Source organism: Madurella fahalii, assembly GCF_045866475.1.
Source record: "Madurella fahalii IFM 68171 DNA, scaffold_2, whole genome shotgun sequence".
NCBI classification, from domain to species: Eukaryota; Fungi; Ascomycota; class Sordariomycetes; order Sordariales; genus Madurella; species Madurella fahalii.
Window position 1 is genome coordinate 337437 of NW_027263972.1, and position 25497 is coordinate 362933.

General features: G+C 53.3%; 4 protein-coding genes and 1 non-coding gene across 5 annotated transcripts; 3 read left to right on the top strand and 2 right to left on the bottom strand.

Moving 5' to 3' along the window:
- Nucleotides 1-276: 276 nt before the first annotated feature.
- YOS9 (Protein OS-9) lies at nt 277-1940 on the bottom strand (the record flags this gene model as incomplete). Its single annotated transcript, XM_071058279.1, has 2 exons — nt 277-1749; nt 1842-1940. The coding sequence occupies 2 exons, from the start codon at nt 1938-1940 to the stop codon at nt 277-279; spliced, it is 1572 nt and encodes a 523-aa protein (XP_070914380.1).
- Nucleotides 1941-5283: 3343 nt separating this feature from the next.
- Nucleotides 5284-7589, top strand: MFIFM68171_02858 (uncharacterized protein; the record flags this gene model as incomplete). The annotated part of the gene is made up of 2 exons (XM_071058280.1): nt 5284-5553; nt 5619-7589. 2 exons carry the CDS (start codon nt 5284-5286, stop codon nt 7587-7589), a joined length of 2241 nt encoding a protein of 746 aa, XP_070914381.1.
- Nucleotides 7590-11443: 3854 nt separating this feature from the next.
- Nucleotides 11444-13676, top strand: MFIFM68171_02859 (uncharacterized protein; the record flags this gene model as incomplete). The annotated part of the gene is made up of 2 exons (XM_071058281.1): nt 11444-13543; nt 13593-13676. The coding sequence occupies 2 exons, from the start codon at nt 11444-11446 to the stop codon at nt 13674-13676; spliced, it is 2184 nt and encodes a 727-aa protein (XP_070914382.1).
- Nucleotides 13677-15578: 1902 nt separating this feature from the next.
- Nucleotides 15579-17024, top strand: MFIFM68171_02860 (uncharacterized protein; the record flags this gene model as incomplete). Its single annotated transcript, XM_071058282.1, has 1 exon — nt 15579-17024. The coding sequence occupies one exon, from the start codon at nt 15579-15581 to the stop codon at nt 17022-17024; it is 1446 nt and encodes a 481-aa protein (XP_070914383.1).
- Nucleotides 17025-17229: 205 nt separating this feature from the next.
- Nucleotides 17230-17301, bottom strand: MFIFM68171_t71. The gene has a single exon. It is a non-coding gene; the product is annotated as a tRNA-Cys (tRNA).
- Nucleotides 17302-25497: the final 8196 nt, after the last annotated feature.

Here is a 25497-nt window from a genome sequence, read left to right on the forward strand (position 1 = left end):
CACTTCAAATGGCATTTGCATCTGTTTCAAGCATATAGGCATTTAATATCTAGTACACATTGGTTAGTTTGTTGTGTCACTTTGTTGTGTTCCCGTAAAAAGAACCAAGGCGATGATGATACAGGCCCTTGATTGCTCCAGACGCATGTGCAGTGTACCAAGCTGTATGTACCAGAGTATCCGACAAACACTTGCCAAGACAAGTCGGGCAAAACGCTGTACAATGAACACATCTAAATGTACTTGAAGGAACGGGCAAAACGCTATGTACTGCTCTTACAGCTCCTCCTTGAAGAAGATCTCCTGAGAGCCCTCTTGTGCTTTGTCATCGTCACCCCCCTTCCCATTTCCATCTCCATCGTTAACCTTTTCGCCTTGAGGCAGACCATTTTCCTTCTTTTCCCCGCCTTCCTGGTCCTCCATATCGATTTCAGTCACAACCTCGAACCCCTGTCCGGGAAGCCCAATCACCTCGACCCTGAAAACCGTGTCACCAGCAACCCGCTCCAACTTCTTCCGCATCTCCCCAAACTTCTTCGGGTCGATGTTCCGCTTGGCCAACTCGTCGTCACTGAGGTCGGGCACCACCTTGATCCCGTCTTTGCCACCAATGATCTCCACCACGGCGGGGTTGTCGGCGACATGCCTCGGCACCGCCAGCTTCTGGCCCGGCTTGCCGTCCTCGACAGAGCCGCCCATCACCTTATTGCCCCCAACGACCACCCCGCCAATGGTCATGCCAACGAACTGGTTTTTGGCGGCCTCCTTGACCTTGGCCTTTTGCGTGCCGGCGACGCCAAACAACTCCCCTGCTTCAACCCGCTTGTGGTAGCGCCAGGCGGATTCCTCCTCGTCATTGCTGATGATCTGGCGACACGTGATCGGGTGTGCCCGCGTCTCCTTGGGCGGCTGGAAGGCCACGTCGGCGCACAGGCGAGGCGTGTTCACTACCATCAGGTACGTGCACGTAGTGACTTCCTTGATCCAGCCGATCCTGTCGGCGGCCGCGCCGGGCTTGCAGTGGTATTGAATTTCGATGGTGCGCGGGCGGCCTGTGAGGTCGCAGATGGTGCCGTCTTCGAGGCGTTGCATGAGGTACCGCTGGTCGCCCTTGACCTGGAGCTGCGCATTCGGCGGCTCAATGCTCTTGGTGCCGCCGTCCTCGGCAGCAGCAGCGGCCGTGGTATCTTGGCCGTTCCACGATCCGTCCGCCCTGCCGAGGACATACTGCTGGCTGTTCCCGTCCCGGACCGGCGGGCCGCCCTTGTTACCGCTGGGGGCGGCGTGGAACTGCACGACGCCCTTGCCGTAGCAGAAGCTGTAGCTCCACCAGCCCGACATGAAGTACAGGCAGTGCCCGTCGAGCCCGCTCATCAGCTCCCAGCCCTTGGCCGAGGCTCTGCTCAACTCGCGGGCCTCCTCCGCCTTGGCCAGTTCCGTGGCTGTCCGGTTCAGCACGGGCGGCGGGGCGAGGACGGGCACGGAGCACAAATATCGCCATGGCGCGCTGTTGATCAATTCATATGTTTCCGAGATTGGCGTATCGCCGTCGTCGTCGGTCTCGCCATTCTTGTCACTGCTTCCTGTCGGGAGGGGTGCCCTGGAGGTGGCGGGTTCGCGTACATTTCCGGTCAGGTCGGACTGCGAGGAGGGATCGGCCGAGTATGTTGGATCGCTGGCACGCGACGATTCAAGGAGGGCAAGGGCGTCGGTTTCCGATATAAATCCATCCGAAAAGACGACCTCGAACTGTGAGCCGGCAAAAGTGTCAGTGGTACACACGTTTGTCTCAGCGCTGACAGCGACCGGCAGTGGGGAACCATTGGGACGCAGCGACGCACCCGCGGATGGGCTAGAAGATCCTCGTGGATGCTGAAGCTGGGCTGGCGAGCCCGGCAAAGATGCACCGATGCCAGGAGAAGCAGATTGAGACGGCGCATTGTGCCACTGCTGGCATCTCGACTTGCGTGTTGGTATCGCCAAGTTTGGATCCAACTGGACACCTGTTGGCTGTCGCTGGCGATAAGGTGGCCTTATCGCGGGTGGCACATGTCGGATTATGTCATCAGCCGGTTCGGACTGGCTTGTGCGTTGTGACAACGGAATACCCCCGCGAACTGTTTCTGGCGCACAAGCAACCCGCAGAGAAATAACGTTACCAAGTCCTATGCTGTGATATGTTCCCCAAACACCACGGAACGGCGTATTAGTCACACAAGCCCATGGAAACAATTATTTTGTTGGCTTGGCGGTCTTCACCAGACTAGGAGACGCAGGGAAATCTCGCGCCGAGACATCGGTTTAGCGGGCCAAGACGGCGCCGGCGCAGGTCGATAACCGGAGTGAAGCGGGCCCTGGCGGAAGCGCCTCCGGGCAGAGTTGGACCGACTGAGAGTCGGTCTCCGGTTCCTGCGACGGGACAGAATCAAGCCCCGGACTAATGCTTGCCCACCCCCTTTTGTCTCCACGTCCCCCGCTGCATCGAGACAAGGCCGGCTATGTCATGCAGCGAGGCAGACTCAAGCCGGGGATTTTCGTGCTGTCCGGGGTCGTGTGATCCATATGGACCAGCGAGAGGAATGCCCAAATGTGCAACTGGCGCCGTTTCTGCACGTAATCGAGAGGGTCATGTCGGGCAGGAGATCACGCCGAGGTGAGAAGAAGCAAGGTGAACCTGGCGATGCCCCATTTGACGCAAAACGTGTCACTGCCGCAGCCAACGAACAACTCATCAATTGGTAGTCATGCACGGCTGCCGGACGCACGAGCCATCAGCGACAACACGGGGAATTGAGGCCCAAATCCCGAGAGTGCCGCCCGGCCGTCACGGTTGTGGCTGTGGGGGGAATTGCTGGCTGTCAGGAGACGACAAGATCCATTAGGTCGGGACTCTCCCGCGACGGACCCACCCGGGCAGCAGCTCGTGGCCAGTCGACGTTCCTGGCGGGTCCTCGCCTCACTTTTCCATCGTCTCCTCGCCCAATCAGGGCAGCTGTGACGACCTGCAGCGGGCGACCAAGGGATGGATGGATTCTATTCCAGACGCTGACAGCGAGGCGACGCATGCTCATCCAACAATTCTCTTTGCTGTCCCGGCCCTGCACGGAAGCTTCCTGTGGTCGCAGCGTCGAAGCTTCGGGCGAATAAACGATGGAGGAGTATCCATGGGGGCTTAGTGACCATTACCACCTAGGCTAGCGGTCAAGGGGGATGTCAATTGACAAAAGAGCCGGGAGGTCACACGTCATGGAGTTTTTTTGGAGTCAAACGCCGAGGGCATCGTTCAAGGTGCTGCCCAAGCTTCGTATCCGAATTGTGCTGGACGCACAAATGCCAGATGCAATTTGGACAAGATGCAAGTCAAAATTAGCATGGACAAACCATTATATGTACTGTACAGCTCTATTTTTTTTTTTTTTTTTTTTTTTTAATTTTTTGCAGAGCTAGCTGGAGGGGAGGTAAGTGGGAAAGGTGGGAGAGGTGGATAGGTGCGCTAATCGGAAGGGAGGAACAATTCCACTCTCAGTGGAGGTTCCATTGGCGTCAGCCCGCTTCCCCTCCCGTTGTGCACTGTGGTAGTCAGCTACCAGGCGGGCAAGTGCATTTCTACTCGGGCTGTCTGAAGTGACAGAAATTGGCCTTTTCCATTTCTTGCACCGTCTGCAACCCACACGACTGACATCCCGTCCTCAAAGACACGCTAGCCAGCTCACCGGTTCTGGGGCCCCCCAATATCCACAGACAACTCATCGTTCACACCATGGACACTCCAGAGTTTGTCACTGCCGTCGACATCCCGCAGCAACGTTGGGTGAAACGCTCAGATGCTCACGCGGCCAGTCCGGGATTGCATGCCCACAAGCGCGGCGTCTTGACAGGCGACTGGTTGCAGTTGCGCATGGATGGATTTGCCGGGACCCTTCGCTGTTGCGGGCGAGGGATTATTCCGGCTGCTGCCCTGGTCGGTAGGCAGCATACCTAAGGTATGTCCAGTACTGTACTTCATGTACGAAGTAGTAGTAGTGAAGGAGGTAAGCATGCTTGGCCGGTCCACGGCGATGCAACTGCGATACTCGATAAGGAATTGGTGCCCGCCCACTGGGCGAGCGAAGCCACGGGCCGCCGAAAAATTGTCAGCCAATGGTCCCAGTGGTGCAACAAGGACAACTGCATCTCCTACGAAACCGGGCGCACACCTCAGCAATCAGTCCCAAAGGGCCCATGCCTACCTACTGACCATCCCTCGACTCGCCAACTCGACATGGGCTTCTTGCATGCAGTCGAGTCGCATTGCCGTGCCGCCATCGGCAGGCAGGATATGATGCATGCTGCACTGCCCGTCCATCAGCTCATGGGATGGACGTCGTGGCAGATCACATTGGGCGTTTCGTCGATGAGTTGATGGAGAGCCGAGAGGCGCCCGCTAATCGGGGAGAAGATCGCCTCTTCCAGCGCACATCGTTAGCGTGCGTCCAGTGTGCCACAGCAGCGTCGTTAGATTCGTCAGACTCGTCACGCAGCCCACTGGAGCCGACTGGCATCCACTGGAGCCCGTTTCGAGCACCGAGACTGGCGCGCCGAGGCAATCTGGTGTCGGCGCGGCAGTGCCGTCGCATTCAATCAGAGCGTCCCATTCCATCCTTGATCCACGGAACAAGTCCGTCGTCTTTACCTCTGGCCAGGCTCCCCAGGGCCCCAGGGCCCCAGGCAGTCGCGTTGGATGGGTTGGCGGGGTGGATTGGGGTGGATTGGGGCGGGTTGAGGTGGGTTGAGGTGGACTGTGTGCCTGGCGTCACCGGTGGGTGCCACTCTGGGACATGCATCCAGACCCATGCTTCCCCAACTTCCCATCCCCCATCTCATCCCACCATTCTGATCCGGCATGCAGCTTGCATATCGACCTGAGCCCTCTCGACTGCTTGCTGTGCCATCTCCCGTCCCCCAAGACATCCCGCTCCCAATCGACAGCGCTAGCTTTACCGGGTACCTCTGACATACCAGAGCCTCGTGGGCAGTGACTGGATAAATATCATTTGCTCGCCGTCAGCCTGCCAATCCATTTCCTCTCCGCTCCGCTGACTTTTCCGTTGTGCTTCGTTTGCTCTGCTTGCCTCCCCTTCTTTGGCTCATACAAGGCTCTCGTCGACGGGGTGTCCGACGCTGAAGGGAGCCCCAAGCATCCTGCCGCCGGCCTGCTCCCTCTAAAAGCTGACGAGGCTGCGGATCCCGCCGTCACCCAAGCCTCTGTGCTTTTGAGGCGAACACGCCTCCGTCGTCATCACAATGAGTCAGCACGAGGTTGAGATGCTCAGGGCCATGATACGGCAAAAAAAACAAGAGACACTCGAATTAGTCGACATGCTGAACAAAGCACAGTCGTCTACCTCGACCACGGTTCCCGAGCTCGGAACCGCGCTTGGCAACCGCCAAGCAGCAACAGCATCATCATTATCTTCACGTCCCTCCTTTAGTGACAATGGACGGCCAAATAACAGCACAATACCACACCGTGCCACGGCCGCCATTGACCTCCCAGCCAAGCAGGTCCAGCAGGTAAGCGCTTCCCAACCCTGAGCGGCCGCAGGACTCGGTCCCGCTCATGCTCACACGACCTGCAGGACCACAGCCGGCCCATGAAGCGCTCAAAGACCACCCATGCGGCAGGTCCCTCGGCGGCGGCGTCCATGATGCGATCGCGATCAAGCATCTCCGGCATGGCAACCAACCCAAACCCGTTCGTCGCCAAGGGACCAAACCCTATCACACCTCCATGCCCTCCACTTACACGGAACAGCAGCCTTCCAGCGGCCATCCCGGGGGGCCTGGGTCACTATCTCAGTCAGAGCCAGTTCCAACAGCCCATGAATGTCTTTATTCCGACCAACACCTTCCTACCGGAGCAACCGCAACACGGCGAAGTCGGCCGAGAGATGGACCCTGCTGAATTCCTCTCGATGCGCTACGAGGATGACTTCACGACTGCTTCTCCCATCAGCATCCCTTCCGCACACCTGCTCTCACCGCTCAAAGCAGAGCCGTACCCTAGCTCAAGCCTTCCGTCCACCTGCGGATCCATGACCTCGGGGCCAACCCTGGAGACAGCCATGTCGAGATGCAACAGCACGCTGAACGACAACGCCTCCATATCGGGCCAGTTCAACGAGATGGTCCGGATACAGTCACACCAGTCGGCACGCAGCCATACCCGTCAAGACAGTTGCAGCACCTATAACCAGAGCGCCAACTACCCGCCTTTACTCGGGAAACGTTCTTCGGCAGGTGCGGATCTCATCGCGACGCAGTCCCATTACACCTATGCGGCCTCGGCGCCAGTCGACTCGATGCTATCACAACACCAACACGCGATGAAGGCGTCCCTATCTCAATCTAGCGACCGATCAACCTCTTCGGCGGAGCTGTCTCCTGATCACGATTTCGGTGCGCATTCCCTAGCCCAGCACCTCACTATGGACCGGTCCGTCTCCAAGGACAGCATCAAGTCCAATTCGTCCTTGAAGCACCGCGCCAAAGAAGCGCTTGCCCGGCAGAACAACGCGGCCAAGTCGCGCCACCTCCAGCCGAAGCCGGTCGCCGACACCATCAAGCCGAGCCCTACCGAGCCGGCCAGCAGCAAGGGAAAGGACGGAAAGGCGGTCATCGCAAAGGCCAAGTACGAACGCCCCAAGCACCCAAAAGTCATGTGCCACCAGTGCAACGAGAACCCCGAGGGCTTCAGAGGTGAGCATGAGCTGCGCCGGCACACCGAGGCCAAGCACAAGAGCTTGGTCCGGAAGTGGATATGCCGCGATCCGGATCTTTACGGGATTCCTCATTCCGAGACGGCCGTCAAGCCGCTCAAGGACTGCAAGCAGTGTTCGCAGAATAAGCCGTACGGCGCCTATTACAACGCCGCCGCCCACTTGAGGCGCACTCACTTCAAGGTCAAGCCCCGCAAGGGGGCTTCGGGCCCCAAGGGCGCCGCCGGCACCAAGGCGGATGAGGAAAAGGAGAAGCGGGGAGGGAAAGGAGGTGGTGACTGGCCGTCCATGAGTGAGCTAAAGCTGTGGATGGTCGAAGTCACGGTGTCCATGGACCAAGCCGGCGCTTTGGCCCCCGACGGGAACGAGTCGATCGGGGCGGTCGAGCCCGAAGACTTTGAGAACGAGTTAGCCGACTCTTACGGCTCCCGATCCGGTCTTCCTGTCGCCCTGGACACAGACGACTTCGGCATGGCGGCCTTTGCAGGCGTCGGAGGAAGCTTCAGTCACGATCTTGACGTCTCCCATCCTTCCTTCCAAAATCTACAAGGGGAGATCGAGCCAGCGCTTTCAGACATGTACACGCCGAATCCCCCTCTCTTCGGGGCGTCGTCGGCGCAAGACTTTCCCATTTCAGCTTCCGGATTTGACATGTCGTCATCGGTGATGAGCATTGACAATTACACCTCGCCCGTCTCATCCACCGCTACCATCACGCAAGCCGGCGTCGCCGCCTACACCGACCACATGCAGTCTCAGCCCATGCAGGTTTCTCCCGATGATCTAGCTGACTTGCCGTTCGAGCTCACCTTTACCGCGGCGGGCCAGTAGCGTCATCTTGCCTCTAGCCGAGGCAGCCGTCTCGTCCTCCGTCCCATGTTCCCTTCATACGAACAGGAGAAAACGAGGGCGAAAAAAAAAAGAAAGAAAAAGAAAAAAAAAAAAAAGCCGAAGACACGTTTCTCATTCCACATGGAAGAGTCGACATTGTTTGCTTCTGCTTTACTCTTATCTTTTTTCATGATGTTTTACGAGATTTTTTTTTTTCCGTTCTTCGTTTTTCTCATCCTCCTGTTTTGTTTTCCTTCTGCTTCAAGATGTTTCCTCTTGTCAGATCAGATGGCATCATAGACGCCGTCTGCCCCAAGTTACTGTCTGTCGCTCGTTTCTTTGTTCGGTCGGTGGGGATACGTTGCTCTGCTCCGGCTATGCTCAGCTGAGCCGCTACAGCTCGACACGCCCGTGCCATACACAACGTTGGGAGTTCTTCTAATAAGGCTCGATCCCTGACGCAATTGGGATACACCAGGAGGATGGGTGGCGACCTAGCCGCTGGGACGATTTCTGTTTCGCTTCACTGTACATGTGTGCGCTTATGACTTTGGTATTCATTTTTACTTTTTTTTTTTTTTTTTTTCCTTTTCTTTTCTCTTCAGCAAGGCGCCGGGCGTAGCAAAACCGATGGTATGTTGTGGCTAGATTTGGCCATCTCGGAACACCTCAGTCCATTGAGCGAGTGTTCATGGAAGGTGTTCTAGCGGACGCTATAATGGTTCGTCTAGAGATACGACGGGTTTGACGATTAAACGACTTATGAGACGATATTTTCTTTGGTTTCGAGAACAAGAGGCGGCATGGGTACATATTCACTGGCTGGATCGGATCGTACTTAATGCCATATATAAAGGGAAGGGTCTGTAACGCATATATAGAACTAGCCGCTCGGTGGGCAATGTGTATATTGGACAATAAAGCGTATGCCAACGATTTGTTTCTCCGGGTTTGGGCATTTTGAGAACCAGGTTCGCCCGGCCGGCGAAGCTCTGTCAAGCTGATTGCCCTATCAATCACCGTTGATGACGGCAAAGGCAAGGCCTACCACATGATCAGATACCCAGGAGCCGCCTGGGGATCCCCCAATGCCCACTACGTACGTACTGTACATTGGCCATTGATAAGAGAGCGCCTTTCTGGACTGTTGGAACTGAGTGTCTTGAGTGGGGTCGTCTGAGTAAGTAATCGTTAGACGGAGCATTTAGTTCCACATGTTTCTCTGCATTCTGTTGCTCGCTCTATTCAAGAACTTCCCTTGCTTGCAAGATGCCCTCCCTCTGATTAGATGGACTTCAGGGTACGACGACAAAAAGGACATAAGACGCCGTTTGCAAGATCGAGTGGATAATCCGAAAGCTGTCACTAGGGCATCCCACTCTCCCGCTGAGCGTTCTGCTGGATGGGTGTCCTCCAGGTTGGGTGTCCTCCAGGTTGGGTGTCCTCCAGGTGGCGCCTGCAAATCCAGGCTGCAAACGAGGCAAACACGCACTCGCAGCCGAGAACATAAGGTATTTGCATGTTCTCCAGTGATTCTCCTCGATATGCTCAACCCATTCATACCGCCGTGAAAGATCCTCGCGCAGCAAAATTCTTTTTGAGATACATGTACGGCTGGAGATCGCCGTAAACATATTTTGTTGAAACAGAGCATTAGTTGCCTCCAGCAACGGCAAAATGAACCAGCAAATGTGCACCTGGCTTTTTTCTTTTTTCTTTTTTTTTTTTTTTTTCACCCCGCCCTGTCTCTCATGGCAATCATCATGTAATTAACAGAAGCAGCACTAAAACACGCTCTTGTGAGCATTGCCGGGCAACGGAAAACGGTGTGTTCATACGGGTTGGAAACGGGACGCGACATATGAAGTTTACGAGATTCCGAGGTCTGGGTCATCATCTGCAAAGCTTGGAAGAGAGGCTGCGTCGATCCGGTCCGAGTCACTGTCGTCTCGCAGCTCACTGGGGCTTTGGTGATGCAAGTGTATCAAGAACTGTGGCAACATCTCCGCCTGGAACTGCTTCAGCTTCAGATTGATCGATACCGTGCAAGATCTTTTCGTGATGAGACTGTCGGTATCTAAGGTACTGCCGCCTCCCGGATATCGCCTTTCCGAATTGCTCCGCAAGCCACGTTTTAATACTGCCGAATTTCAACGAACATGCTGGGTACGTATCTAAGGGCTGGAAATGTGACACGTCAGCCGACCTCGCCTCCCCATATCTGTCATGGGTACTGGATTTCGAATCTTCACACTGAGGCGGATAAGGCAGTTGATGACATCGGCGGTGTCTGCGGCGATTTGGCCGAACTCCGTGCCAGGTTCCTAGTTCGTCAAAGTTTTTTCTTCGTGTTCACATGAATCCTAGGGGATTTCAGTCCCTTTGGCAATGTCCGAGGTGTCTTGGAATAAGTGGGGGAGGCCATTGAGCAATTTTGATGGCCTGTGTCTTGATGTCAAGCGTCTCGATATCGGCAGTCCAACGAGCTCGTACCGGTCCTATGTGCTCCGATGTTCCCGGATCGCAATTTAAACCGTGACTGTTCATCTCACACCCCTGGGTCCGGAAAGTTGGGCTCACTGGCTTCCGGAGATTCGGGAGGTGTCGGAAATCATACTTCTGATATCCAGCTATCTCGGTGTGTACATTTTCAAATACCCACCAGCTTATCGTGCGGAGGCGGCCATATTGGAGTTCTTGCAGAGGAGTATTATCAGTAGTTCGCTCCTTTATGGATGGTAACATAAGCCTGGATATAAAAATCAGCCCGAAACTACTCAACCTTGGTCATGTAATTGCGAAGCTGACGCTGGAATCGTTCTTGTTCTCGTTGTCTTGGTCTCTTTCGAATAGTATATGGTCGAGGGCCCTATGTTGCTCTCGGTGGATGATCAAGCCCTTGGCGATCATCGGTGATAGCGAGCCCGAGAATAGCCTTTGCCGGGTGTATAATATCATCCTTCTTGTTCTTTCTTTATGGGACGTGAGCCGTTTTGACACTGACTCTCTAAAAAGAGTTTCAAACCGGTCTTCCTCCACAGCCGAGGATCGAATCGGAGGATCAAACGGTCCAACGGACCTCCCGGGCAATTAGAAAGCGCCGTGGCTAACGTTGACGATGACCAATATACGGCAGGTTGCGGCCCAGGTACTGGCAAAGAAACCACGTGTAGCCGTCCGTCCAGTGCTAAGATACCAACTAGCAGAACCCTCACTCAACGGCGTCTGGGGACATTCAGCGGAACTGCATCCGGGTAACCCGTACCCAAGGAACCCGCATCCAAGGAACCCATACCCAGGAGCCTAGCATCCAGGGAACCCCTACCCGTAGAGACCGTGTTCAAGAGAACCACACCCAAAGGAACTGCATCACCCACTTGGCCACTCCTAGTTTGGGACACTTAGCGGGGACATAACTTTGGCGGTCGCCGTCTTTTGATAGCGCAGACTTTTGTTCTACCTAACATGCTTCGCAGTTATCGAGCGGAGGGTTGTGTTATTTGCGTTTTAAAGGGCAGTAGAAGATCTGCGTCGCCAGCTCTGAATGGCAGGCCGCAGCCCCTCGACTATTGGTCGCCAAGCGAGCAATGCGGTTCATCTGCGTGTCCCTTCGGCCCAATGTCGTGCCCAATGCTTTGAAACTTACGGATTACCGACCCAATACCTCGAGTGCTTCTTCCACCTACCTCTAACTACCATTACGGAACCACGCAATCCGAATGTGGTATATCACAAGAAAGTAACATCCCCAAACCTGTTGATCGCAGCCCTGCAATCTATGTCCCGCTCCGTCCTCCCCTACTCAATCCCCCCACTTGAATCCCCCCGATTCGTATTGTCCCCAAGACCCCGCAATGCGCCTCATCAACGTCAAGACATCCAAGCTAGAGGAGTTTCTCGACTACAAAACCCCGCCGTACGCTATCCTGTCGCATACTTGGGGCGGCGACGTTGAGGAGCTTACCTTCCGCGATGTCGAAGAACGGAGGATCGATAAGCCCGGCGTCGGGTCCGTCAAGTTCCGGGGAAGCTGTCAACAAGCCGAGAAGGATGGCTTGGGATACGTCTGGATCGATACGTGCTGCATCGACAAGACCAACTTGGTGGAGCTCAGCGAGGCTATCAATTCCATGTTCCGGTGGTATCGGCGTGCTTCCCTTTGCTATGTCTACCTTTCCGACGTGCCCGGCGACGATGACCCCCGGAAGCCCATGTCCAAGTTCCGTACAAGTCGGTGGTTCGGGAGAGGATGGACTTTGCAGGAGCTTCTTGCGCCTAAGAAGTTAAAGTTCTACAACTCGGGATGGGGTTATCTCGGCAACAAGGGAACTATGCGGACCCTGATTGAGAAGATTACTGGTATTCCCCGTCAGATCCTCCTAGGAATCACCGAGTTGTATAGTGCGAGCGTCGCGCAGCGTATGTCATGGGCTGCGGGGAGAGATACGAAACGGAAGGAGGGCCTCGCATACTGCCTACTCGGCATCTTTGGTGTGACGATGCCGATGATCTATGGCGAAGGTGGCAACCAGGCCTTCCTCCGGCTACAGGATCAGATTATGAGGACAACGAGAGATGATTCTATCCTAGCGTGGGGCCTTAGCACCGAAGATGCGCCTGCCCGCGACCCTGGCCACGTGGATGAAGGTACAGCTGGGAGGATCTTGGCAACCGCCCCATCGGATTTCGCCAACTCCAGGCGTATTGTTTGTCGTCAGCAGTCTAGCGGGTCGCTGAACTCCCTCGACATCTCCGGCGGCCGCCTTCGCCTCCACCTATCGCTGCTCACTACCTCCGCTGGCGGGACAGTTGGGCTGCTGAACTGCGGGCCCGAGCACGACCCGCAACAAGTAGTTGGGATTCCTCTTGCCCAAACTGCGTCGGGCGCATCCGACGAATATGTTAGACCGAGGGGATGTCATACCGTGTTGCAGCCGATAACCGCATCTAGCGTCCCGCCCAGGCTCATCTACATCAGAAACGATAGTCAACGGAAGGAGTCGGCGGGCGCAAAGCAACAATACTGGCTCTACGATGAGGACGCATTTGCGGAAGTCAACCTAGATTTGGTTGACGTACACCCTCCATCTTGCTGGGACCGAGAGCAGGCTATGATCGTGTCATCACTTGCACCCTCGGATAGTACTACGCAGCAGACCTTGGCCCGGTTTCGACATAGCGAGGAAGAGTGCCCAGATTTTGTGATGTTTCTCCAGTTCACACAGCAGGACATCCCCACCGAGCCTCAGTGCCACGTCATGATATGCCGTAGAGACACCTCGCTTCAGGGGCTCGCCGATAAGCTGCAACACGTGACGCAGAAAGCATACGGCAAGAGAAGCGCTAGCAATGGATTCGTGCACCTGCACGTGACGTTGGAGCCTGATAGGCAGCAGCTAATATTCACCATTAAGCTAGAAGTACTACCGCATCCGCCAGATGTCACGGTCGATGTCACGGTAGAGTTGCAGAAGTCGGACCTAATCCTGGAGGTTACGGAGATATGGGAGGCCAGAGAGCAGAACAACGCGGAATGGGGGGCACTGCAGAAGAAGATGAAAGATAAAAGCCATCAGCTAGAACGGGTCAGGAGCGAGCGGGAAATGGTGGAGGATGAACTAAGAAAGCTTGAAGAACGGAAGAAAATGTTGGCCAAGGAAGAGAGCGACGGAGTTGAGGAGATGCGTATTCTAAGCGAAAGACACGCAGCGGTAGAAGAACAACTGGAGAAGGAGTCTAAGCGATGGTCGCTTGCACGGAAGCTGTGGGACGAACTCTACCATTGCTACGGTTGGGACGAAACAGACAACGGGCCTCTGCTTCGTTGGGCTGCTGAGAACGGCCATACCGACGTGATTGAGTTGCTTCTGAACAATGGTGCTGACGTGACAGTCGCTAACGGGGACGGATCGACACCGTTGATTGCAGCTTCAAGCAAAGGCCATGTCGATGTGGTACGACTGCTCGTCGAGAAGGGTGCTGATGTTAATGTCGAAGACACAGACGCCCGTACAGCCGTTTGCTATGCTGCTGAGGCGGGGCATAAGGTCATCGTACAACTGCTCCTTAAGAGTGGTGCCATTATAAAGAGGCGGCCAAGGCAAACGATCGAGGGCCATAGCGACTTGGTCTTCTTGGTCGCCTTCTCGCCCGACTCGAGAGTACTCGCATCGGCAGCAGACGACAACAAGATCCGGCTCTGGGATGTAGCAACGGGGCAGCTACAGCAGACGCTCAAGGGCCATAGCGACTTGGTCTTCTTGGTCGCCTTCTCGCCCGACTCGGGAGTACTCGCATCGGCAGCAGACGACAACATGATCCGGCTCTGGGACGTAGCAACGCGGCGGCTACGGCAGGGACTCAGAGGCCATAGTAACATTACCCAATCGGTCGCCATCTCGCCCGACTCGAAATTCCTGGCATCGGGATCAAAGGATCAGACCATCAAGCTCTGGGACGTAGCAACGGGGCAGCTACAGCAGACGCTCAAGGGTCATAGCGACTCGGTCTTCTTGGTCGCCTTCTCGCCCGACTCGAGAGTACTCGCATCGGCAGCAGACGACAACAAGATCCGGCTCTGGGACGTAGCAACGGGGCGGCTACAGCAGACACTTGAGAGTCATAGCCGCCTAGTCTCCTCGGTCGCCTTCTCACCCGACTTGAAAGTTTTTGCATCGACATCAGCAAATCTGGGTATCAAGCTCTGGGATATAGCAACGTGGCAGGTACAGCAAACGCTCTACGGCCATGCTGACTTTGTCCACTTGGTTGCCTTCTCGCCTGACTCGCAAGTCCTTGCATCGGCATCAACGAATCTAATCAAGCTCTGGAATATAACAACTGGGCAGGTACAGCAAACGCTCTACGGCCATAGTGGCTTTGTCCGCTCAGTCGCCTTCTCGCCCGACTCGACAATCCTTGCATCGGCATCATGGGACAAGACTATCCGGCTCTGGGACGTGACAACGGGTATTTAGGCTTCTTAGTCGATAGGCGCTAAGATTGTTGAATAAGGACTAGGACTGGCTATTCTCATCTCTTACAATAGGATGACGCGGGAAAGAATACGGGAAAGAATGCGGGAAAGAATGCGGGAGGGCGGGTAGATTTATGGATGTCCGATGTAATTATCTCCTATGCCGACAACTTCGTACGCGACAGATGGCCTAGTAGGCCGGCCTCGGACTTGCTTCCTCCAGCCGCTCTCCCACATCCAGCTAAGCAACTCATTCCACTGTGGGCTCCTCCTGAAGCCCATCCTGGCTCCGGTTTTGTTCTTGATTTTTGCCTTGGAACTCCCTATATAACATATCGCAGTCTTCCTGAGTCAGGGGGCATGGTAGGCGCTTATCTAGGGCCTCAAGCACATATATATGAGCCAGTCTATCCTTTACTTTATACTTCTCCGACAAGGGTTTCACTTTACTTAGTGTTTTAAAATGGTGAGCTTCCGGCGTTGTATAATGTGAATTGTTTTCTAGCAAGTGGGGCATCCCGTACGTAGGTACGTCGACTTAGCGATAGGAAGACTGGCATATCCTTTAGGAGGTAAACAACATAAGTTATAATTAAGAATAATCGTAAAATACCGTTGGCTTTCTATAATGAATACTAATTATCTTTACTACGTTTCTCCTTTTCCTCTCTCTATTTTTGTAGGCATGTATACCTAGATTCAAGAGCAAGAGTGACCACACCATGGCGAGTGCAAATGAGACCAATCATCACCGAGCCACCCTATTCCCGGTCTCCTGGGTGCCCGATAGAGCGAGTCAGCTGCTGAGGTGTGGGTCACCGGATGCCGAAACCGGCTCCGATAGATCCGACACGAGCACCGAGCCGCCGAGCGAGTTTTTTTCGCCCAGCCACACCATGAAAGAGATTGGGTATTGGTAGCTACGGCGGTGTGAGATAAAAGGCTGCCGAGCATTGAGCTTGCACACGTCCCCAACCGAACCCGTCATCCTCGCACCAAAGCTACGTAGAACGATGATATCCGCCCTCCGCCGCCTGGGCCGCTCGGCCCTCCGCGAGTCCGGACTGTCCTCAGTCTACTCGACGGGCCTCGACGCCTGCCTCATCATCCTCTGCCGCAGCTGCCGCATGTTCGCCTACGGCGCCAGCTCGCTCATCCTGGCCCTCTTCTTCGCCGAGCTCGGCTTCCCCGACTCGCGCATCGGCTTGTTCATGACCCTGACGCTGGCCGGCGACGTGGTCCTCTCGCTGCTGCTCACCCTCGTCGCCGACCACGTCGGCCGCCGCCGTACGCTGCTCGGGGGCTCGCTGCTCATGATTGCGTCCGGTGCGACGTTCGCGCTGTGGGAGAATTACTGGGTTTTGCTGGGTGCGGCCGTCGTGGGTGTGATTAGCGCGACGGGCGGTGATTTTGGGCCCTTCAGGGCTATTGAAGAGTCGATTGTTTCCGAGTTGACGACGCCGGCGACGAGGGCCGATGTGCTGGTGTGGTATGTCACTATGTCGAGCCTGGGTTCGTCGGTCGGGACAGTGCTGTCCGGTCGGATTATAGAGTGGCTGCGTGTAAGAGAGGGCTGGACGCTCTTGGATGCGTACCACGGATGCTTCTGGCTGTATGCAGTGATGGGGGGCGTCAACCTGGCCTGCAACGTTATATTGTCCGAGAGATGCGAGCTGAGGAAAGCCGTTCCCCAGGCCGACGAGGGTGAGGCGGAACCGCTTCTCCGACAGATGCCCTCGGGTCCGGAACGGGTCGGGGACGGCAAGGAGACCAACAACGAACAAGCCAGCTGGGTCTCCCAAATCTCGCACGAGACTCTCTCCATCATGGCCGTGCTCTGGTTCCTGCTCATGGTGGACTCGCTGGCTGACGGCATGGCGAGCATGTCGCTGACGACGTACTACATGGACCAAAAGTTCCACTTGCCCAAGTCCATGTTCGGAGACGTCCTGTCGGTCAGCTACCTCCTAGCGTCCTGCTCGACCATTTTCGCTGGGCCACTTGCCCGCTACATCGGGCTCGTCAACACGATGGTGTTTACCCACATCCCGTCCTCAGCCGCGGTGTTGCTGTTCCCCCTACCGCAGAGTGTCCCGGTGACCTTTGCCCTCCTTCTCTTGCGGGTCGGTCTCAACAACATGGATCAGGCACCCCGTGCGGCGCTTATTGCAGCAGTTGTGAGACCCCAGGAGCGCACGGCTGTCATGGGGATTACCGGGATGTTGCGGACGCTCGCCTCCACCACAGGGCCGAGTATAACGGGCGTTTTGGCGGGAAGCAACCTGTTCAGGGTTGCGTTTATCGTGGCAGGCACCCTGCGGTTTGCTTATGACGTTGGACTGTTTGCCATGTTTATCAATATCAAGCTTCACAAACATGAGGCGGCCGGGAGTGACGAGTCTGAGGCCAGTGAGAGAAGAGGCTCAGAGGAGGTCGCCCCGTGCCAGTCTGAGCCATAAAATGAGACAAAACTCCATGATGAGGAATGGAACAATAACTGCACTTTCAAAACTTGGAAATACAGCTCATGTCGAATTGGCAGTCCCCTCGAGTCTACGCTCGCCAAATAATGTGGCCACGTAACCTAGAAGATTCCCCCGCACCAAGACATAGGAACTTCTCGAGCAGAAAAAATAATGGTTTTAATGCGACAGGAAAAATTCAAGGACGAGACGCGATTTGAACGCGTGACCTACCGGACTGCAGCCGGTTGCTCTACCCCTGAGCTACTCGTCCTGACCCGCTTCTGGTGAACAGTGATGTTGATATTTAGCTTTGTGAATCAGCAAATACGGTGAGCCGGTCTGAGTTTTTGTCTCGCAGACATGCTCCGCTTTTTTTATTATCTTTCTTCTCCATACCCCGTCTCACCCTAAAAGAGCATCCAGTAATTCTACCGCTAAGTACTGCACATATAAAAACCGTACTATAAGGATGGGTAAAAAACCTATATCAACAAGTAATAGGAAACAAGAATACTAGACGCTACTTAGTTGCAAAAGAAAGGAATCCCTTTACACAAGGCCTTGGCAACATTTAGTCTTCGGCTTCCGCTTCGGCTTCGGCCTCGGCTTCGGCCGCTCCCTCCGCTTCTTCGGCTTCCTCGGCCTCTAGCTCTAGCCGTCTAGATGCGTCGCTTCTTTCGGAAAGGTAGTAATAAAGAATAAGTATCGTCTCTAGTTAAAAAAATGTGAAGTTACTGAGGCGATAACTGATCGTTCCCCCAGGCAGCTGTTCCCATTCGCATATCGGTAGTTAGGATATCGACTGTAGTCAAGATAGGTGCATGTAGAGGTGAAAAGGCTGGAGTTGGAGAGAGACACGAAAATGGGAACCAGGTTTGTCACTTGATTCACACTCAAAGACGGAGAAAGAACAAAACGAAGCATTATTTTTTATGCGGAAAAACAGTGCTGGAGCTGGTATCTAGCCCACCCCTTTTCCTGCCACTCCTTACCTTCTTCTAGACAGGTTCGAGCGGAACGATAAAGAAAAAAAAAGAAAAAAGACAAGCGGACAATAAAGGCCAATATGCACCAAGGTATTAAAGGCCTTGGGTAGGCCAGGACGGTAAACCTTGCTTGGCTAAACCTGATCAATGTAACTTTCTGGGTTTTCCAGTTCTAGGCGCAGCGCCATGCACCAGCTCGTGCCCATGCAACCAATTGGTGCCTTTGAAGATATAGAGCACCACGTACCCGACGGCAACCCCAAGCTGAGTGCTATGAAAAATGTTAGAAACAGACTAAGGGGTACTAACAAAGGGCGGCAAAGACGGGGGAGCCTAGGCCTTGTGTTTCCCTTTGTGTTTCCTCTTGGGTATAAGAGGCTCGTAGTACGCCGTTTCTTCCATCAACATCTCCGAACTTGTCTGTAACATTTCCGGTGTCCCTGCCAAGTACTCCGATGGTTCATGACCTAGTACTTGATCATTAAGCCAACTTCCGATTTGGCTAGGGGTTAGCTCAGAGTCGTAGTGTCCTTCTAAATTTGGCTCCCAGCTCCTAAGCTCGATTTGTTGCCCAATGCCTCCACCCGTACATCTTCACCTTGTCCGTCGCTCGTTGCCAGCTCACTTGTCATCTCTACCCCGAGCGTTGGATCCAGCTCTTGCGTGGGTGAAAGGGTTGTTACCGATGCATCTCGGCTAGGGCGTTGCTGTAGTTCCTCCGTTAGGGTAGATGATTTACCAGCGGTTGAGATAGGAGATTGGGCGCCAATCACGTCGTTCATGATAGGAGATGGAGACTTGACATGGCCGCTTGCCAGAAGGACATCGACTTCATTGTTCGAATCATGTGCGGAGCCCCACGAGGCTATAAATCTCTAGTAGCCTAGACGCCCAAAAGTCAGCCTGTCAAGAGCAAGGAGTCCTTGCAAAGAGGCAATTACCATCAGTTCCAGGCTACATCTGGTTGTGTCTTGAGAATTGGAAGCATAGGTAGTGTGGGTCGGGCGCCAAGTGGGACGCAGACGACCAGGAGCTGGAGTGGCTGCCCGAAGCGTTGCTACGCGGCTGAGGAATAACGACGCCGAAAAGAGCCGGCCATGGCTCTAACCGCTCTCCGAGACGCCCACTCGCCTAGCCAGGTGGGCACGGGCGCTCAGCTGAAGACGCCGATGCCTGTCGTCCCGCTGTTGGAAATCCTTCTCGAAGTCGTGGACCAGGTATCGCTTCCACCGCCGGAGACGATTTGCATAGAACGTTATATAGTGTAAATGTGACACTGCAGGGAGCGAAAAGGGGGGGCTCAAGAATAGAGCGTAGATAGGAGAAAAGAAAAAGAAAATGTACCTTGTACTAATCCCAATATATAGGTGACTTTAAGTGGTATATATACGAAAGAGATTCCTTGCAGCTAACTGCACTCCAACTCTTAGTAGCACTAAACCCTTTCAGATCGCAATATAATCCCTAGTTGAACCTGTGATCAGAGACTTAACTGCTCTATAATCCTTATCTAGGTAGAATTGAGAAATAATAGAGATATTAAGCTTATCTAAATAGAAGTTCACTTTAATAGAAAGATCGGAAAAGTAGTTTATATCTATTGAGCTAGGGAAAAATTCCTCTAGTGAGTTGGGGAAAACAGTCCCCAGAGGGCAGAGTCCCTCTGATCAGAGGGATATGTCAGATAAAATGCAGGTTTAGTATCCTACGACTAACAATCGTGGAGCTCCTCACCTTTTGGGTGTTTGGTGTAGTTGGTAGTTTGCGACAATTAAGAGTCTCATTCGCTCAACCTCCGATTAGCCAGCCAACAAAGGAAGCATAGTCGAAAGTATCCCTGAATCCGATTCAAGATGACAGCTGTCAACAACGACAAGACTGTTTTCCTGACCAGCTCTGACGACTGGGAATCCTGGAACCTGCAGTTCCAAGCCCAGACCGTTGCCGGGAATACGTGGGCCCAGATTCAAGGCCTGACCCCATTTCTCAACGAACTTACGGCTCCGGACCCAGCACGTCATAAGCACAAGAGCCCTACCCAGTCAACCATCACGGCTAGAGGTAGTGCCGAATCTGTGATTGAGGACGATCAAAGGGCAACCCCAGCTACGGGTTCAACCACATCAGCAATTGGAATCGGCGATCTTATAGCAGACGGTTCTCGTACCTTCCAGCTCGAATGGTCCATTTACCAAGCTGAGCTCAGGAAGTACGAGTAACAAGCCGATAAGATCGAGTGGCTTAAGTAGTAGATTCTGAAGACAGTCAGTCTACATTACCAGCTTACTTCCTACAACCCGACCAAGACAATCTCGGAGTGGTATTCAGCTCTTCAAACCCAAGCTAGTATCAATGATGACAAGGTACTCTCAGACGCTCGCAAGTCTATCGACAAGCCGTCAAACCCCTCGTAAAAATCCCTAAGGACCTAATAAGATAGTCCGAAAACTGGGAGCAAGTACTCTCTAACGCCTAAAGGAAGAAAGTCCCTAAAGCTCTATCGACAAGCACCTGGTTCCAAGATTTTACTGATACGGTAAAGCTAATTATAAGTCACTGGGTTACACCCTATAAGCTAGTAAAAGGAGTAAAGGTATTGCAATTAACCCTAACCTACTAAGAGATAGCTAATGACTTTCAGGAGGAGGTAAATGTCAGGTGCAGGAGAGTGTCAGGTGCAGGCAGGGCACTGCCAGGGTCAGGGGCCTATAAATTACCGGCTTCGCCGGAAGTTTTGGAACGTTCAGAGTTCAACACTGTCACCTACCACCTCCTTAGAAGCGATAGCTGCACAGACGCCGCTCCTTCAATGCGAATCATCCTTTCACTCTCCTTTTCTCACAGCAATCCCAATTTTCGATCTGACACGTTGAACTCTCTACCCTTAGGGCGGGGGACCGTTAGGAGATTCGCCGAAGGAGCGTACAGCTTACGAACAGCGACTCCCTAGCTCAGAAGCTATTGCAGACGCTATACAGCACAGTCCCTGCAACTGTTCTTCGCTTCTACTGCCTCTAGCACCACGATCTTCGCTTCTCTTAAGTACCTCAGTTGCAGCGAGCGAGGAAGTCAAACCACTTCGAAGATTCGGCTAGCCTACTGAGTGTCAAGATGACGTTATTTGCAAAGTTCAGCTACCAAGCTACGTAGCTACCCCGTATGCGCTAGGACTACGTAAAAATGTAAGAGAAGAAAGATGATGTAATGTAAGAAGCAGTTCCTTTAATCGTCGAGTAATATACTATTTAGTCAGGCCTGACTACTTTCTGTTTCGATTGTCCAAGTGCTTGTAATAGGGCAGTATACTGCCTATGATTAGCTTACGTCTAGGAGCTACGTTATCGCTGCTTAAGAGCCGCGAGAAGTCCTGTGTAGGAGGGAGCCCCTCTACTAGGCAATTGGTTTTGCTGCTTGAGAGCCGTAAGAAGTCCTGTGCAGGAGGGAGCCCCTCTGCTAGGTAGGATTGAGTTCGCTGCTTGAGAGCTACGAGAAATCCTTGAGAGCTATAAGAAGTCCTATAGAGGGAGACCCTCTATTAGGCAAGATCTGCTGGGCCGTTGGGGTAGCTCTAGCACTTAAAAGGTGCAGCGCTTAAAAGGCGTTAAAAAGAGTAATCGGTTAACGAGTCTATTGGGTAAGCGTAAGCCCAGCGCTTACTGCCGTTAAGCAACCCTGGAGGAACGAGATAGGGGGTAGCGAGGGCAACCGGGAGCTCTGCTGTGGAGGAGCGTGGGCGCTACAAAAGAGCGTTTGGGTCCTGAGAGACAACGTATAAGTAGGCCTGCTCTTAAGCAGTATCTCTGTTCGGTGGGCCTGTACGCGGGAGCTAGGGAGGCGCAAGCGCTTGCCTGGAAGGGACCTTTGCCGGGCCGTTGAGGTAGCTCTGGCGCTTACCAGGTGCAGCGCTCGGAAGGCGTTATAAAGGAGCAATCAGTTAACGAGCCCATTGGGTAAGTGTAAGCCCAGTACTTACCGCCGTCAGGCAACTTAGGGGATACGAGATAGGGGGCAGCGAGGGCAACCGGGAGCTCTGCTGTGGAGGAGCGTGGGCGCTGTAAAAGAGCGTTGATCTTGTACGATAACGCGTGAGTAGGCCTGCTCTTAAGCAGTATCTCTGTTCGGTAGGCCTGTACGCGGGAGCCAGGGAGGCGCAAGTGCTTGCCTGGAAGGGACCTCTGCCGGGCCGTTAAGGTAGCTCTGGCGCTTGCCAGGTGCAGCGCTCGGAAGGCGTTATAAAGAAGCAATCAGTCAACGAGCCCATTAGGTAAGCGTAAGTCTAGCGCTTACCGCCGTCAGGCAGCTCGGGAGGTGCGAGATAAGGGGGTAGCAATACCCAGCCAGTCTGCGGTACAGGAGGAGCAGCGAGGGCAACTGGGAGCTCTGCTATAGAGGAGCGTAGGCGCTGTAAAAGAGCGTTGGTCTTCTGAGACAACACCGCCTGCAACTGATTTCGCCAGCCAGCAATTCAGAGTATAGGTTCCAGGAGGAACCCTAGGGAGAGGGAGGTAATCAGTCAGCTACCCGAATATTCGATTCGGCCTTCGAGAGAGAGTCAGTCAGTCGATTCGATTCAGCCTTCGAGAGTTAGTCAGTTCGTTGCAGCTACAGTTATGCAGTCAAAAAGCACCTTTTACGTAGTTGCGGATGGCAGTCAGTCAGTTCGATTCGGCCTTCGAGGGAGAGTCAGTCAGCTCGCTGCAGTCAGCGATTCAGCCTTCGAGAGTTAGTCAGTTCGTTGCAGCTACAGTTACGCAGTCAAAAAGCACCTTTTACGTAGTTACGGATGGCAGTCAGTCAGTTCGATTCGGCCTTCGAGGGAGAGTCAGTCAGCTCGCTGCAGTCAGCGATTCAGCCTTCGAGTCAGTCAGTTCGTTGCAGCTACGGTCGCGCAGTCAAGGAGTACCTATTACGCAGCTAGCTAGTCGAAGAGAGCTCTATACGGGTTCCAGGAGGAACCCAAGTAAGGGGGAGTACCTTGTCAGGTGCAGGAGAGTGTCAGGTGCAGGCGGGGCACTGCCAGGGTCAGGGGCCTATAAATTACCGGCTTCGCCGGAAGTTTTGGAACGTTCAGAGTTCAACACTGTCACCTACCACCTCCTTAGAAGCGATAGCTGCGCAGACGCCGCTCCTTCAATGCGAATCATCCTTTCACTCTCCTTTTCTCACAGCAATCCCAATTTTCGATCTGACAGTAAAGCAGTTAACGAGAGCCTACAGACTAGGTAGCTACCGGATAGCAAAAGGCGTATTTAGCCCTTCCTTCGCTGCCACAAAAGGTAGTAAAGAGACCTATCAAGAGGACACTTCTGATGGCAAAGTCGGCTTTAGTAGTGATAGGGAGAAATAAAATAGTAGCCAAAGAATATAACAGGGTGGCTCTGGTAGTAGCAAGCCTAAAAAGTGGCTGAGTAAAGCTCTGGGTAAGGCCGAGACCCTAGAGGGCAAAGACCTAAATTCGGGCTAAGAAAGGCCTTAGGTACAGCCACAACTATATATCCCTATTGTACTCAGTTCTACCATTTATAGAGATACTACTATGCCTTTCTAGAAAAAGCACCTAAAGACTTCGTCGAAAGATATCATGTTTGGATTAGGGCTGATAAACCCTTAAAGGATCTAATGTTGCAAAAGGAAGTCGAGAAGCTGAGGCATTAGATGGAGTTACAGAGTTGACTAGACCGAAAAATCGGCTATTGCCCTGGCAGTTTTCTAATTGCAAAGATAGCCTTCTGATGCCGGAATATGTAGATTAGATAAAGAGATTAGATAAGAGTTGGTCTATGCGCACAACGCGACGTGTGCCCCGCCATGGATAAAACCCACTATGGCCAGACCTCCTACTCTTCTTCTACGATCATCAATCAATTACCTCTTTTACCACAATTCTAGCCCTTGGTTGTCTTTTCTATATTAAGTGGTAGCTGTGACTACTACCTTCGATTACCATTGCGCTATTCGCTCGCCCTGAGTGGGAGCGGTAAAAACGGCGCTAAGACCATCGCTTTCGCGATCCCCTGTTTACTACACTCCCCCCCAGTGACGACGTCGCTCAGCACTACCCAGATCCGAAGGAGCCTGAGTACTTCGCTCGCTGTAAAGGGTTCCCCTACAACGTCTCCTGAGTGAATAAATCGTGGCCCTATTCTGTTATACTCGCTGAGTCACTTCATTTTTCGCTTACCGTTAAGATGTCCGATTACGACGATAATTCTGACCTAACTGGCTTCCAGGAAATTAGTACGGAAGCCGATTGTTTGGTGGGTGTCAACCTCGACCTTCGAGGAAGATCGCGATTTAGCCGGTATAAGTCATCTTATACTATCGCCGAAGACGACGGCGAGCCTAGTACCCAGTAAAACCGCTGTACCGATAAAGGGAAAGAAAAGGAAGACCCCCTATGCGAAGTCGATAAGCTCTTTAAGAACTCTAGTCTACTCGCTGAAGCTGGTAAGGCTATGGGGCCCCTAAGCTACCTATTGTCTGCCTAGTTAGAGTGCTGGAATGTGATAGGCCTTGCTCTGCTGGAGCGATATGTGAGATCAGCGGATAACAAGATCGATATATTGACCAATACCGTCAATGATATGGTGAAGACTCTTGGCGATGTCGATAAACGCCTTTAGGCCCTGATAGGCGATATCCCGAGCCTTGAGAAGAATCGTCGGCTGTCGCACCTTCATAGGCAATTACTGGGGACGCTCCTCAATACTGTAGGCGAATTGGCTAGAGAGGTAACTAACGGGACTTCCAATTATAGCTAAACCGTCTTTATAATTCTAGAGGAAGGTGCCAGCCTGGGCGCCCGAGGTAACCTCGATATAGGTGCCTGAGAGAATCTTGAATATCGGAATATCAATTTCGCGGATCTAGTCGACGATTATCGCGAGTAGTCGGCCGAGATATCCTACTATAGTTCCTCGATAGGGTATTCGACCTGTATTAAAAGGGAGGACATCGGATAGTTCAATCCCTATTATAACGACCCTGATGACGTAGGTATAGTCGTCGACAGTAAGCAAATTATCTTTACTGATGTATTCTCCTTTATCGATTGTCTAGATTCCTTCTTCGAAGATGAGGATACCCGGTATGATGTTGAATGCTAGATCCTCAATGCGTTCTTGATATTGCTTGCAGGCGAAGCGTTGCTCTGGTAGAACAACGAGCTCGACTTGGGTATAAGGAAGCGATTGAGATCTCGTGGTGTCGACCGTGTTAAGGAAGAATTGGCTAAGCGCTTCAAGCCTGACAATGTGATGGCAAATCGTAAATACGATTCGAGTATCCTAATACTTAAGGATATCGTAGCCGACGAGTCAGTGCTCAATGCTTTCGTGCGCCAGATGCTTTGTTATATCTGTGCGATAGGCACGCTCTAAACGGACGGCAGTAATTGGAGCGGCGTGATGACCCAAATCTGGTTTAGAATGGACCTCTATATCAAGTGATACTTACTGGCGCCTAGGGACTCCTAAGATCTT